Source organism: Trichomycterus rosablanca, chromosome 10, assembly GCF_030014385.1.
Source record: "Trichomycterus rosablanca isolate fTriRos1 chromosome 10, fTriRos1.hap1, whole genome shotgun sequence".
In the NCBI taxonomy this organism is placed as follows: Eukaryota; Metazoa; Chordata; class Actinopteri; order Siluriformes; family Trichomycteridae; genus Trichomycterus; species Trichomycterus rosablanca.
The window spans coordinates 32,891,059-32,905,668 of record NC_085997.1 but is presented as its reverse complement, the minus strand read 5'-3'; the positions used below and the strand labels follow the sequence as shown (position 1 = coordinate 32,905,668).

At 40.6% G+C, this 14,610-nt stretch overlaps 1 protein-coding gene across 3 annotated transcripts in view; it reads right to left on the bottom strand.

The window, feature by feature from the left end:
- pcgf5b (polycomb group ring finger 5b) overlaps positions 1–10,738 on the bottom strand; it is a 49,140-nt gene extending 38,402 nt beyond the window's left edge. For 2 of the 3 annotated variants that reach the window (XM_063003839.1, XM_063003841.1), the window contains exons 1-2: positions 10,449–10,539; positions 3,509–3,835 (exon numbers count right to left, since the gene is read on the bottom strand). In XM_063003839.1, coding sequence (XP_062859909.1) covers positions 3,509–3,617 — 109 coding nt within the window. In that variant the 5' untranslated portion in view covers positions 3,618–3,835; positions 10,449–10,539. Of the gene's footprint in view, positions 1–3,508; positions 3,836–10,448; positions 10,540–10,692 lie in introns of those variants that run through there. The other variant, XM_063003840.1, reaches the window with a different exon arrangement.
- Between the last annotated feature and the right edge of the window lie 3,872 nt (positions 10,739–14,610).

Here is a 14,610-nt window from a genome sequence, read left to right as displayed (position 1 = left end):
CCCATGCACGTGTCAGAGTGGGTTAGCTTCGTTCTCCTCAAATCAGAGCGTGGGTCGGCATTAGTGGAGAGGAAGCATGATGCAATTGGGCAATTGGACGCGCTAAAAAGTCGGGAAAAAAAGGGGAGAAAATGCATAAACAATATATACAGTGTATCACAAAAGTGAGTACACCCCTCACATTTCTGCAAATATTTCATTATATCTTTTCATGGGACAACACTATAGACATGAAACTTGGATATAACTTAGAGTAGTCAGTGTACAGCTTGTATAGCAGTGTAGATTTACTGTCTTCTGAAAATAACTCCACACACAGCCATAAATGTCTAAATAGCTGGCAACATAAGTGAGTACACCCCACAGTGAACATGTCCAAATTGTGCCCAAATGTGTCGTTGTCCCTCCCTGGTGTCATGTGTTAAGGTCCCAGGTGTAAATGGGGAGCAGGGCTCTTAAATTTGGTGTTTTGGGTACAATTCTCTCATACTGGCCACTGGATATTCAACATGGCACCTCATGGCAAAGAACTCTCTGAGGATGTGAGAAATAGAATTGTTGCTCTCCACAAAGATGGCCTGGGCTATAAGAAGATTGCTAACACCCTGAAACTGAGCTACAGCATGGTGGCCAAGGTCATACAGCGGTTTTCCAGGACAGGTTCCACTCGGAACAGGCTTCGCCAGGGTCGACCAAAGAAGTTGAGTCCACGTATTCGGCGTCATATCCAGAGGTTGGCTTTAAAAAATAGACACATGAGTGCTGCCAGCATTGCTGCAGAGGTTGAAGACGTGGGAGGTCAGCCTGTCAGTGCTCAGACCATACGCCGCACACTGCATCAACTCGGTCTGCATGGTCGTCATCCCAGAAGGAAGCTGATGCACAAGAAAGCCCGCTAACAGTTTGCTGAAGACAAGCAGTCCAAGAACATGGATTACTGGAATGCCCTGTGGTCTGACGAGACCAAGATAAACTTGTTTGGCTCAGATGGTGTCCAGCATGTGTGGCGGCGCCCTGGTGAGAAGTACCAAGACAACTGTATCTTGCCTACAGTCAAGCATGGTGGTGGTAGCATCATGGTCTTGGGCTGCATGAGTGTTGCTGGCACTGGGGAGCTGCAGTTCATTGAGGGAAGCATGAATTCCAACATGTACTGTGACATTCTGAAACAGAGCATGATCCCCTCCCTTCGAAAACTGGGCCTCATGGCAGTTTTCCAACAGGATAACGACCCCAAACACAACCTCCAAGATGACAACTGCCTTGCTGAGGAAGCTGAAGGTAAAGGTGATGGACTAAACCCAATTGAGCACCTGTGGCGCATCCTCAAGTGGAAGGTGGAGGAGTTCAAGGTGTCTAACATCCACCAGCTCCGTGATGTCATCATGGAGGAGTGGAAGAGGATTCCAGTAGCAACCTGTGCAGCTCTGGTGAATTCCATGCCCAGGAGGGTTAAGGCAGTGCTGGATAATAATGGTGGTCACACAAAATATTGACACTTTGGGCACAATTTGGACATGTTCACTGTGGGGTGTACTCACTTATGTTGCAGCTATTTAGACATTAATGGCTGTGTGTTGAGTTATTTTCAGAAGACAGTAAATCTACACTGCTATACAAGTTGTACACTGACTACTCTAAGTTATATCCAAGTTTCATGTCTATAGTGTTGTCCCATGAAAAGATATAATAAAATAGTTGCAGAAATGTGAGGGGTGTACTCACTTTTGTGATACACTGTATATATATATATATATATTTACAAAAAAGGTACTTTGTGTTTTCTTAGGTTGTCTTTATCTTTTTTGTTTGAAGGTCTGAAACAATTGAGAGTGAGCTGCATGAATAATAGAAGGCTGAAAGGGGGCAAGAAGGTTTTACAGCACAGTAGTCCTCTTATAATAAAGCCTGCACAGACACCAGCCCTATAAATAGCAGTTGTAATAATGAAATGATGAAAGCAATCGGTTTGCTGTGTAGGATTACAGTATGGCTTGTGAATGTGATGCCAGAAGTTCTCATTTCTCTCCACTAGTTGCAGTAAGTTGTCTGAGCAGCGAAATGTATTAAACACTTTAGTTCAGTGGGATGACATTCATACAGTATGTGTATTCTAGAGATGGACCGATCGGGGTTTTTGGCACCGATTCCGATCTCCGATGTCCTTTCAGGGACATTCCGATCGGGGGGGGGGGGGGGGGGTGATTAGCAGTAAATAAACTTAAAAAGAGCCTCACAGTGAAGATAAACCGGAGCAGCGTGCGCGCGCGCGCGCGTGTGTGTTTGTGCCTTTAGAAGAGACGCTTTGTTCACAGTATCGCTATAAGTGATTCATTGATTCATGAGTTGATTCGTTTTTATGTGAAGCGTAAGTTTCTCTTCTCAGTTATCTCTCCGTGTTTACTGTTATTAATTAAATGTCGTGGTTTTAAATAAACACCAGCTACTACAGAACATTTTGTGTGACTCTCTTACATTAAAAAGCTTCATTAAAAAGCTTAATTAAACTGCTATTACCACAGATCTGTAACCAAGTCAGACTCGTTCCGTCTAAGGAGCTAAAAGTTTTCTAAAAGTTCAGCAGATGATCCTGAACTAACGAATTTGGTAATGAATAAACTTTTGCCTCGGATTGGCTCTGTAACGTTTTCTGTTTTCATCTACATCACAAGTAAGAACCGCTTACGATTTACCAAAGTGAACCAGGAGTTTATATAACGTGCTGATAGAATCGACTCAGATGTGACCGGGTTGAATTATCTTTTTAAAGTAAATATTACAATCAGCAAAATTACATCGTAAGAGCTTTCACGATGGTTTCTGTACGATTGTTGATGAATGGTGATGTGATGGTTGGTGCTTCGTAGCTCAAAGTCTGGATCAATCCACTGAGCTGTTAACTTAACATGGTCTTTATATATCACACGATCGGATCGGCTACTTTTAGGAAATATCGCCGATCGCATATTTTGATTAAAAATCGGCCGATACCGATTCGTAGCCGATCGATCGTCCCATCTCTAGTATATTCCTTAACAAAATATATCTGTCCCATTCCAGCAGACTTGTTTTTTTTAACTCATGGATGTAGTTACTGAAGCCAGGCATTTTAGCACAAAAAGTGTCTTACAGGTCTTTATGAGGGATCTTCCGCACTTTTATATTTTATTTGGAAGCAGTGAGGGTGGGAGGAGTAGTAATCGGTCGTGTCTGAGAGACTGAGAGATGCTTATAGTCCGGATTTAGCTCCATCTGATTTCCACCCTTTTCGACGCTTAAGGAAGCTTTAAGGGGAAGAAGATTTTTATGTGATGATGTGAAAGCAGCGGTGCATCAGTGGCTACTCGCTCAACCAAAAACATTTTTTGCTGATGACATTAAAGATTCCCCACAGGTAATTACAAGAGTTAGTTAATGAAGGAAAAACAGTAAAACAACACGGCCCTGTGACAAAGTGACAGACGTTTAGTCCTGGCAACCCCTGTTTTAGTTTAGGTGGATCACTTACATGTGTGGAGACACTCCGTTACAGTGGTGGGCTTGATCAGATACCCTTTACACACGTAACATGTGATGAAGTGGTTGAACTCCTTGACTAGGTGCTTCCTTTGGGCCATTTTCAGCTGTTCCTGCCAGGCTGGTGAGAAGGTAGTGAAGAATGTGTGGGGAGTTGAAGATATATGGAGTGAACAGCTGAGGGTAGAGCTCAAAGCACGGCTCTGCCACAAGGCGCCTTGCCCCTACGTCCTGGCATGGTCAGTATTTGATGATATCACGTGTGCTGAAGGTTTGTCATCATGCTGCTGTTTGAAAGACTTTGATTAATGTCCGATGCCTGTCAGAAAACACAATAAAAAACTTTAATGAAATTGATGTTAGTTTCCAAAGTGCCTCTTTAAATTTTAATTAACTACCTTCATAGACATGCAAAGTTTTACTGTTTTATTGTTCTCACTAAATACTATTAAGGTAAAAACTGTTAAATCAATGTGAGGAAAACATGAGTATCTGTAAAACTCAGAGCTGGGCTGGTTTGTTTACATTAGTTCATATACAGTAGCTGCATGGTTTACATGCCTTTAAGAGCCTTTTATCCAAGACATAGCGAGTTGCTAAATGGCTAGCACCTCAAGAGCTGTTGTAGTTCACAGTGTAACCACTAGAGGCAGAGTTCTACAACATTCATCCTTTAGGTGCCATTGAATAAATAGACAGCCTTTATTTGTCATATATAAATATACGCAGGTACAGTACAACGAAATTCTTTCTTCGCATAACCCAGCCACTGTACGGCGCCCCTGAAGCAGAGAGGGTTAAGAGCCTTGCTCAAGGGCCCAACAGTGGCCGCATGGCAGAGCTGGGATTCAAACTCTCAACCTTTCAATTGATAGCCCAAAGCACGACCCAATAGGCTACCACTGTCCCAAATATTGACCTTATGACATTTTCTGTACAAAAAAAAAGAAAAGAAAACAAAATGTAAGATTACAATGAAAGAGTAAGCACTGCAACTTTGCTACCTAGTTATCAAACTATCAATCGAGCAAGCAACCCTGCTGAGTCAAAAGTATTGATCTGACACAAAAGGCTGATAAATTACGCAACAATTTACTTTCACTAAAGTATCAGTAGTACTGAGTCAGATCTATGCCACAATCCCATCAATCTGACATCGTTTTAAAAGAATCACCAATAATTTCAACTTTACAGAAGCTTTAAATATGTGAGTAGTAACTGACCCTAAAACTGCAGTTTTTTTAATTGAAATGTAATGCTATGCTATTATTTCCTAATAAACATTGTAGCTCCTCTTGGTTCACACTACTCAGTTGACCATGATGACCAGTGGCCCCTTTTTACATTTACGGCATTAAGCAGACACTTTTATCCAAAGCGACTTACAATGAGGCTCAAGGGCCTTGCTCAGGGGCCCAACAGTGGCAAATTGGCAGTGGTGGGGCTTGAACCAGCAACCTTCTGATTACTAGTCCAGTACCTTAACCACCGAGCCATCATTGCTTCTTTATAGAAGAAACAACCCAGACTGGCATTCAACAGAACAAGAATAAGGAACCAAAAAAGATCAGATGTAACAATTTGTCTTTCCAAACACAGATCAGACTTGTCCAGACTATGGTGCTCTCTGTGGTACTTTATTAATGTGAAAGCTGGACAATAAAACCTGGGACAGGAAGAGTATTGATGCTTTTGAACTTTAGTGCTGACAAAGACTTTTAAAAGTAACTTGGATAGCAAAAAGGACAAAGAAATGGATCACTGACCAATTCAAACTTTAACATCTTACTCTAAACCAGGGGTTTTCAACCTGGCGCGACATTACGAGATTTTTTTACTTCTAAAACTAAAGCAATTTACTTTTCACCCACAGGAGACACATTTGATTAGTCTCACTGATCACGCACACATGCATGTTTAATGTTATCCAGTTCAGTCTGAAAAAAGGAACGTTTAGGAACAAAACTTTAAAATAGGGCTAACAGTGAAGATAAATCGTTGACAAAAACAATGACTGTTGTTATAGGATGTGTGTGTGTGTGTGTGTGTGTGTGTGTGTGTGTGTGTGTGTTTGTGTCTTTAAGAGAGTTGCTCTGTTCACAATATCGTTATAAGTGATTCAGGAGTCGATTCATATGAAGCAAAGCATAAGTTTCTCTGCTCAGTCATCTCTCCGTTTTTAGTTATTATTAGTTATTAATGAATTCTGCGGTTTTAAATAAACACCAGCTACTACAGAACACTTTGGTTGACTCGCTTTCTTTACAGGTGGGAGGCTTAATTAAACTGGCTATTACCACAGAGCGAGCCGTAGCCAAGTCTGCCCGTGGAGCTAAAAGTTAGTTCCCCTTAGTTTTCTGTCAATCAAAGCAGAGAATCCTGAACTAGTGAATCTAGCATTGATGTACTTTTGCTGCCTCTGTGAAGTAATGTTTTCTGCACTCATCTACATCAAAAGCAAGTACCGCTTATGATTTACGACTAACTGATATTGAACCACGAATTTCTATAATGTGCTCGCAGAATAGGCTCAGCCGTCGCATTGAAAAAGATAAGGCTGTATTATCTTTTTGAAGTAAATATTTCAATCATCACAATTGCAGTGTATGTATGATGTGCACAATGTTATTCATCTTATTTTAGCTTGGTTTCGTAATGGTTTCTGTGAGAGGGTTGATGGGGCGGGGGGGGGGGGGGGGGTGCAAGTTCGAGATCGGCACATGGAGAGGGGGCACATGTCCAAAAAGGTTGAAAACCCCTGCTTTAAAGCCAGATATCCAAACCGAAGCTCTTTTAATTTGGACAAATTATGAGAAGAACAAATTCATTGTAAAACACAATTATGCTTGGAAACTCTGCGGGTACCAGAGATCCAAAATGAAGATAAGATGTTCGGAAGAAACACTATAAATCTGGTTGCTAGAAGCCAAGCTCGACTTGACGGCACTTAATAAGAATAGTTATAATAATAATAATAATAAGTTGACTGGCTACTATAAATATGCCCTAGGTGTGAGTAGTTAGTAAATGTTAGAGTGCAAAAAGTTGCCCTACTTGAAAATGGGGAAGAAATGGGGAAATGGGATCTATATAGTCCAATGGTTAACTGTAATAAATACATGCCTCTTTTAGGACTACAATGCAGCTTTACCATATATATACCATACATTAAAAAGACTTTAAAGTCACTTTAAAGTTGTATGTCATGTTAAAAGCCGAACTCTTGTCCCAGTCTGAGATTGCATGTACTCTGGAATAGGTTCGAGAATTTATTTGTATTCGGCTGCATTTATCTGTCTCCTGGTTCTTATCAGTCTCCCTGTCCCTGGCACTGAGAAGCTCCCCTATAAAATGATTCTGCCACCCCCATGTTACCATTTAGCACATTATTTAGCAATGTAGTATAGTACATAAAACTAATACTATAAATACTGAGTGTAGTAAAGTAGTAGCTGCACACTTGTTTTGTTATTTTTCTTGCAGTCGTTCCTTGCTGGGTTCGATCCCCAGGTGGGGCGGTCCAGGTCCTTTCTGTGTGGAGTTTGCATGTTCTCCACGTCTCTGTGTGGGTTTCCTCCAGGAGCTCCGGTTTCCTCCCACAGTCCAAAGACATGCAAGTGAGGTGAATTGGAGGTACAAAATTGTCCAAGACTGTGTTTGATATTAAACTTGTGAACTGATGAATCTTGTGTAATGAGTAACTACCGTTCCTGTCATGAATGTAACCAAAGTGTGTAAAACATGACGTTAAAATCCTAATAAATAAATAAATAAACAAACAGTAGTGTAGTACAGCATGCAGAAATAATACTATGATCAAAATTACATACATAGTTCGCCACACAAAAAATATTATTATAATTATATATATACACCGATCAGCCATAACATTAAAACCACCTCCTTGTTTCTACACACACTGTCCATTTCATCAGCTCCACTTACCATATAGAGGCACTTTGTAGTTCTACAATTACTGACTGTAGTCCATCTGTTTCTCTGCATGCTTTGTTAGCCCCCTTTCATGCTGTTCTTCAATGATCAGGACTCTCCCAGGACCACCACAGAGCAGGTATTATTTAGGTGGTGGATGATTCTCAGCACTGCAGTGACACTGACATGGTGGTGGTGTGTTAGTGTGTGTTGTGCTGGTATGAGTGGATCAGACACAGCAGCGCTGCTGGAGTTTTTAAATACCGTGTCCACTCACTGTCCAATCTATTAAACACTCCAACCTAGACGGTCCACCTTGTAGATGTAGAGTCAGAGACGGTCGCTCATCTATTGCTGCTGTTTGAGTCGATCATCTTCTAGACCTTCATCAGTGGTCACAGGACGCTGCCCGTGGGGTTCTGTTGGCTGTATATTTTTGGTTGATGGACTATTCTCAGTCCAGCAGTAACACAGTGAGGTGTTTAAAAACTCCAGCAGCGCTGCTGTGTCTGATCCACTCATACCAGCACAACACACACTAACACACCATAATACCTGCTCTGTGGGGGTCCTGTGGGGGTTCTTACCATTGAAGAACAGGGTGAAAGCAGGCTAAAAAAGTATATAGAGAAACAGATTCTATATGGTGAGTGGAGCTGATAAATAATATACAATTATATTAATATAAGTAGATATACCTTCAATCTACTCCATTTGTACATGTTTACTGAAACTTAAAGTAATTTTTACAGAAAATGTATGATTTTTGAAAAAATAACCCTTGAAACCCCCAAAATGTTATTCAGTGCAACGGTCCCCCTACCTCTTTAAGTAATAAAACATTAAGAAAAAACTAATTAATCTTAAGTAAAACTTAAAATTTACTGCTTTGGCATAATTGTACAAATGTCATGTGTGACATATTAAATAATATTCAATCAGATGTGTTTTTTAATATTAATAATATTCAGGACACTTTCAGTCCCCATTTTCCCAATCTTCAGTTGTCATTCAGTACAACGTTAATAAAAAGCCTTATTTTAATATTTGATCAAGTTACTGTAGTCATGTGACCAATTATAACAACAAAAGAAGACACCTGGGGACCCTTCAGCACACACACGAGGTCAATTCATTTTAACATTATTTGATAAAAATGTGACTTCAAATGGTTTTCACTGCTGAATGAATTTAGATTTACTGCAGCAACTTTTTCACGTGTTATGACACAAATTCCACACTGTTCTGGTGCCTTACAAGTTGTTATGATGGCTTCATTAGCTATGTTTTAATATTAAAATGCTTTATGAATATATTGAAATGCTTTAACAGCAACCATTTTTTCATGCTATGACAGAGGACTTCAAATGATCTTATGTTACATCACTTTTATGCAAGTTTCTTGTTTTATTTCAGAATAAAGTTGACGTTTTTGATTGCCTTACTTTTTTCATGATGTAGTTTGTTTGTTTGTTTATTAGGATTTTAACGTCATGTTTTACACTTTCGGTTACATTCATGACAGGAAACGGTAGTTTATCTTCACACAAGGTTCATTAGTTCACAAGGCTTTATCAAACACAGTCATGGACAATTTAGTGTGTCCAATTCACCTCACTTGCATGTTTTTGGACTGTGGGAGGAAACCGGAGCTCCCGGAGTAAACCCATGCAGACACGGGGAGAACATGCAAACTCATGATGTAGTAATATTATAACACATACTTGCCACTGGTGTGGCATAATTTCATTCTACTACTGCTACTTGAATCAATAAAGAACTTAAAAAACAAATTAAGTCATGAATATTCTGATGTAACAGGATAATTTGGAGTATGTCATAATTATTATATCTTTTTTTCACGTGAATGCAAGAGAATCCAGGCCTGCTTCATAGAAAACAGAGTTTGATTAGGTTTCAAAAAGAATACAGTAGAATGTGTAGAACATCTTGTATACAAATAAACAAAATCCCAAGACACATTAGAGTACAAACAATGCACAGAAAATTCAAAACAGAGTAAGTACAGTTTCTTCTGAGGTTTTAAATCTTTTGTAAGAGATATACTAAACTTATAAATTTGAAATGGCTAAGATTGTTCCTTGTGTGTGTATTTTGTCATAAATTAGTCGTTGCACTGAATGACATTTTTGTGCCCTTGTGTGTCAACAACACTAAAACTATCAAATAACCAACATGCTGAGAAAAAAAAACATATTTACATAGGTGACACATTTGTGCACAATATTAAATGAAAAAATTATACAATTTAACATTTCATTTTTTTGGTACTTGGAACACCCTATTCGTCTTTCACCCATATATATATATAATGTGTATTTCATAAACTGTGTTTATGAATTGCCGTACGCGCAGGTGCGTGTTCCTCTAAGCCCCGCCCCTTCTCTTTTAAAACGAAAGCGATATGGCTCCTGAGACAGCGGGTAAATACATACTAGCGTACTACGTAGTATGTAAAAATAGTGCGCACTACCGTATACACCTCAGGCAGCGTACTGTTTTGACGTACTACTTAGTACGCTAGTATGCCCTTTTGTACGTAGCATGGGACAGTTTACAAAACGACGACACATTTCACACAGTGTTGTAGAAATAAATAAATGAGCCGTGTCGCAGCTAATAGCTTAGCTTTGCTCTAAACTTGTAGGGCTGAGTGTGTAACGAAGTCGCGGTGTCATGGAGCTACAGAGTGACGTTTTTACTATTTCTCCATTTGACAGCTTAGCATGGCGCTTCAAAGTTGGGCTAGACGTGATCGCGATACGCGAAAGAAAGTTTATGCAGACTAAAAACGGGCTGCGGGTATTTCAGTCGGATCTATTTATGTCGGATTATCGGAATGACATAACGGGACACACAGAGACCTCGGCCACGCTAAGTTGCGAATGTCGTTGGCCACAAAATCAACACGCTTGTGAACGCAGCGTCATCCTGCATCTCCTCCGTAAAACTGGCTAGATTTTAGAATAACAACATACCGCGATTAACCTTGAGGTGTGAATTTACACAGCGAGACTGATTAAACAGCTCTGTTTCCAAACCCACTGCCGGCGAACTGTCAGCTCACGTACGGTCACACACGCCGAGAAACTCCGTACATATGTCAGCCGATCGCGTCGCCATCCCAGCCCAAACTTTACTACACAAGCACCTTGTTGCGAAGACAACACGCGAACGCTGCATGGCTCCCAGACTTTTCACCCCCCCCTCCTGATTTCTTACCTCCTAAAATCCTGAGTCCGGCTTCATGGTGCTGCGCAGTAATTTACAGAGTCAGTTTAGTGAATGTGACATGCGGAAAGTCGGCGGGCTGAAGGCGGAACTGCTGTGAGTGGAGCTGATGATGATGATGATGGTGATGATGATGATGGAGGGAGGAGATCAGCTCTGTGTTTACTCCGTGCTGCTGCTCATCTCTCGCATCACATCACACACGCTGTCTGATTGGAGCCAAACTGAGGCGCAACTGCTTCATCAGACCTTCAGTCTTGGGAAAAAGAAAGTGCACCCTCCTCCAATTCAGTTTTTATTTATCAGGGCCTAAATATCAACTGTGAGGTTCTAAACAAACTAATAACATCATGACCATTATGACCTATGTTTCCACTTACCATATAGAAGCACTTTGTATATCTACAATTACTGACTGTAGTCCATCTGTTTCTCTACATACCTTTTTAGCCTGCTTTCACCCTGTTCTTCAATGGTCAGGACCCCCACAGGACCACCACAGAGCAGGTATTATTTAGGTGGTGGATCATTCTCAGCACTGCAGTGACACTGACATGGTGGTGGTGTGTTAGTGTGTGTTGTGCTGGTATGAGTGGATCAGACACAGCACCGCTGCTGGAGTTTTTAAATACCGTGTCCATTCACCGTCCACTCTATTAGACACTCCTACCTAGTTGGTCCACCTTGTAGATGTAAAGTCAGAGACGATCGCTCATCTATTGCTGCTGTTTGAGTTCGTCAGTTGTCACAGGACGCTGCCCACGGGGCGCTGTTGGCTGGATATTTTTGTTTTGTGGACTATTCTCAGTCCAGCAGTGACAGTGAGGTGTTTAAAAACTCCAGCAGAGCTGCTGTGTCTGATCCACTCATACCAGCACAACACACACAAACACACCACCACCATGTCAGTGTCACTGCAGTGCTGAGAATCATCCACCACCTAAATAATACCTGCTCTGTGGTGGTCCTGTGGGGGTCCTGACCATTGAAGAACAGCATGAAAGGGGGCTAACAAAGCATGCAGAGAAACAGATGGACTACAGTCAGTAATTGTAGAACTACAAAGTGCTTCTATATGGTCAGTGGAGCTGATAAAATAGACAGTGAGTGTAGAAATAAGGAGGTGGTTTTAATGTTATGGTTGATCGGTGTATATTAAACAGTTTGGTGTTCTGGAGCACTTAGGGGTGTGTCTACATCATTCCAAAAAACATCAGCTATCACATCAGAGAAACAACTGTTGCTTCTCTGATAAAACTGGTGAGAGGTAAAAGTAAGTACACCCTCTCCAATTCTATCATATCAGGGAAACTCATCTCTCGCATCACATCACACACACTGTCTGATTGGAGCCAAACTGGGGCACAACTGCTTTATCAGACCTCCAGTCTTGGGGAAAAGAAAGTGCACCCTCCTCCAATTCTACATTTTATTTATCAGGGCCTTAATATTAACTGTGTGGTTCTAAACAAACTAATAATCTTCTATAATTACCTATATAATGGCAGTTTGGTGTTCTGGAGCATTTAGGGGTGTGTCTACATCATTCCAAAAAAACAACTTTAGCCATCATATCAGGGAAACTCATCTCTCATCACATCACACACACTGTCTGATTGGAGCCAAACTGGGGCACAACTGCTTCATCAGACCTACAGTCTTGGGGAAAAAGAAAGTACACCCTCTCCAATTCTAATTTTTATTTATCAGGGCCTAAATATCAACTGTGTGGTTCGAAACAAACCTATAATCTCCTAAAATTACCTATATAAAATAAGTTTGGTGTTCTGGAGCTCTTAGGGGTGTGTCTACATCCTTCCAAAAAACAACTTTAGCCATCAAATCACGAAAACTCATCTCTTGCATCACATAACACACACACACTGTCTTACTGGAGCCAAATTGAGGCGCAACTGCTTCAGACCTACCGTCTTGGGAAAAAGAAAGTCCTCCAATTTAGTTTTTATTTATCAGGCTCTAAATATCAACTGTGAGGTTCCAAACAAACCAATAATCTCATATAATTACCTATATAAAAGCAGTTTGGTGTTCTGGAGCACGAAGGGGTATGTCTACATCATTCCAAAAAAACAACTTTAGCCATCATATCGGGGAAACTCATTTCTCGCATCACATCACACACACTGTCTGATTGGAGTCAATTTGGGGCACAACTGCTTCATCAGGCCTACAGTCTTGGGAAAAAGAAAGTGCACCCTCCTCCAATTCTAATTTTTATTTATCAGTGCCTAATTATTAACTGTGTGGTTCTAAACAAACTAATAATCTCCAATAATTACCTATATAAAAAAGTTTGGTGTTCTGGAGCACGAAGGGGTGTGTCTACATCGTCTGTAAGTACACAAATTTACATTTTACATTTTTGGCATTTAGCAGATGCTTTCATCCAAAGCGACCTACTTAGTGTACACTCTAAGCGATTGAGGGTTTAGAGCCTTGCTCAAGGGCCCAACAGTGGCAACCTGGCAGTGGTAGGGCTTAAACCAGCAACCTTCTGATCACTAATCCAGTACCTTAACCGCCAGGCTACAACTGGCACTAAAGATTTTATTATTTACATTTTTCTGCATTTAGCAGACGCGTTTATCCAAGGCGACTTACTGTATTGTGACATTATATATCATCCAAACTACTGAAGATTAAGGGTCTTGCTCAAGGGCCCAACAGTGGCAACCTGGTAGTTGTGAGGCTTGAACCAGCAGCCTTTCGATTACTAGTCCATTTCTCTTAACCGCTACACAACTGATACAACTGCTCTGGGTACAACTGCTTGTTCAATATGCTTGATTGCTTTCTGAATTAAATTGTTTTGGTTTTACCTTCTCCTCCCTAGCACTATTAAACAAGTATATTGACAGACTGAACAAGTATGACTTTCATGACAGAGTTAGCCTCTTTTCTCCAACAAGAGTATGGCAACATGATATCGCATATGAACAAACCACAAACATTTCCTTTGGACTGATGAAACCAAGGTGGAGATATTCGCTCATCATGCCTTGCACTAACGTTGTTAAAAACTACACACCACTCAATATCACTGCAAACACCTGTTACCAACTGTCAACCATGGGGGTGGAGGGGAGATGATTTGGCCTTGTTTTGCAGTCACAGTACCATACACCAGAATATTCTTGAACCAAATATTAGGCCCTCTTTTTAGCAGCCTAATCTGAGCCATAATTGGGTAACATAACTAGACAGTGATCCCAGGCACACCAGCCAATTGACATCTAAGTTGGCAAAAATGTTCATGTTTCAAAAGTTATTGTTGTGGTTCTACATGGTACTGAATTGTAAGGTGTACTTAGTTGTTGTATATCTTATTGTCATCTGATGTTAATAGTTTGTTCCCAGTTGCTGGTGAGGACCAAACAATAACAACAACGCCTCTTAAGAATTTGAGCCCCCTAACAATTTCCGACACGGGGTTTAAGGCTCAGCAGTATTATTGGCAGGCCTTCATGTCTTTATGTCTTTATTTGTGCTAAGGCTCTTTTTTTCAAACTCTAGGCACTGCAATACAATCTGAATGGGTTCCGGGAGGGCTCGCACTTACGTGCTTGCGTCACACGTAACCTGGTGTCGTGATCTCGTCACCATGACTACCATTACCTCAGTTCGGAGCAACTCCATCGTAGTAATCAGGATAAATTAGCAACTAAAGAATTAGGGCCACCCAGACCAAATTTAAACATCAAGTATCTACAAAGGGTGGACAATCATATAAGTTACAAGTAAATTACATGTAATTTAATACAAAATATGTAATTTTTAAATAGTGAATTGTGATTGCACTTATTGTATCTCCCCAATTGTTTAATTGTACTTCTTTATTCATTGCACATCAGCCCCGATGCCAATCTTTATTCTGGATCTGCTGCACCT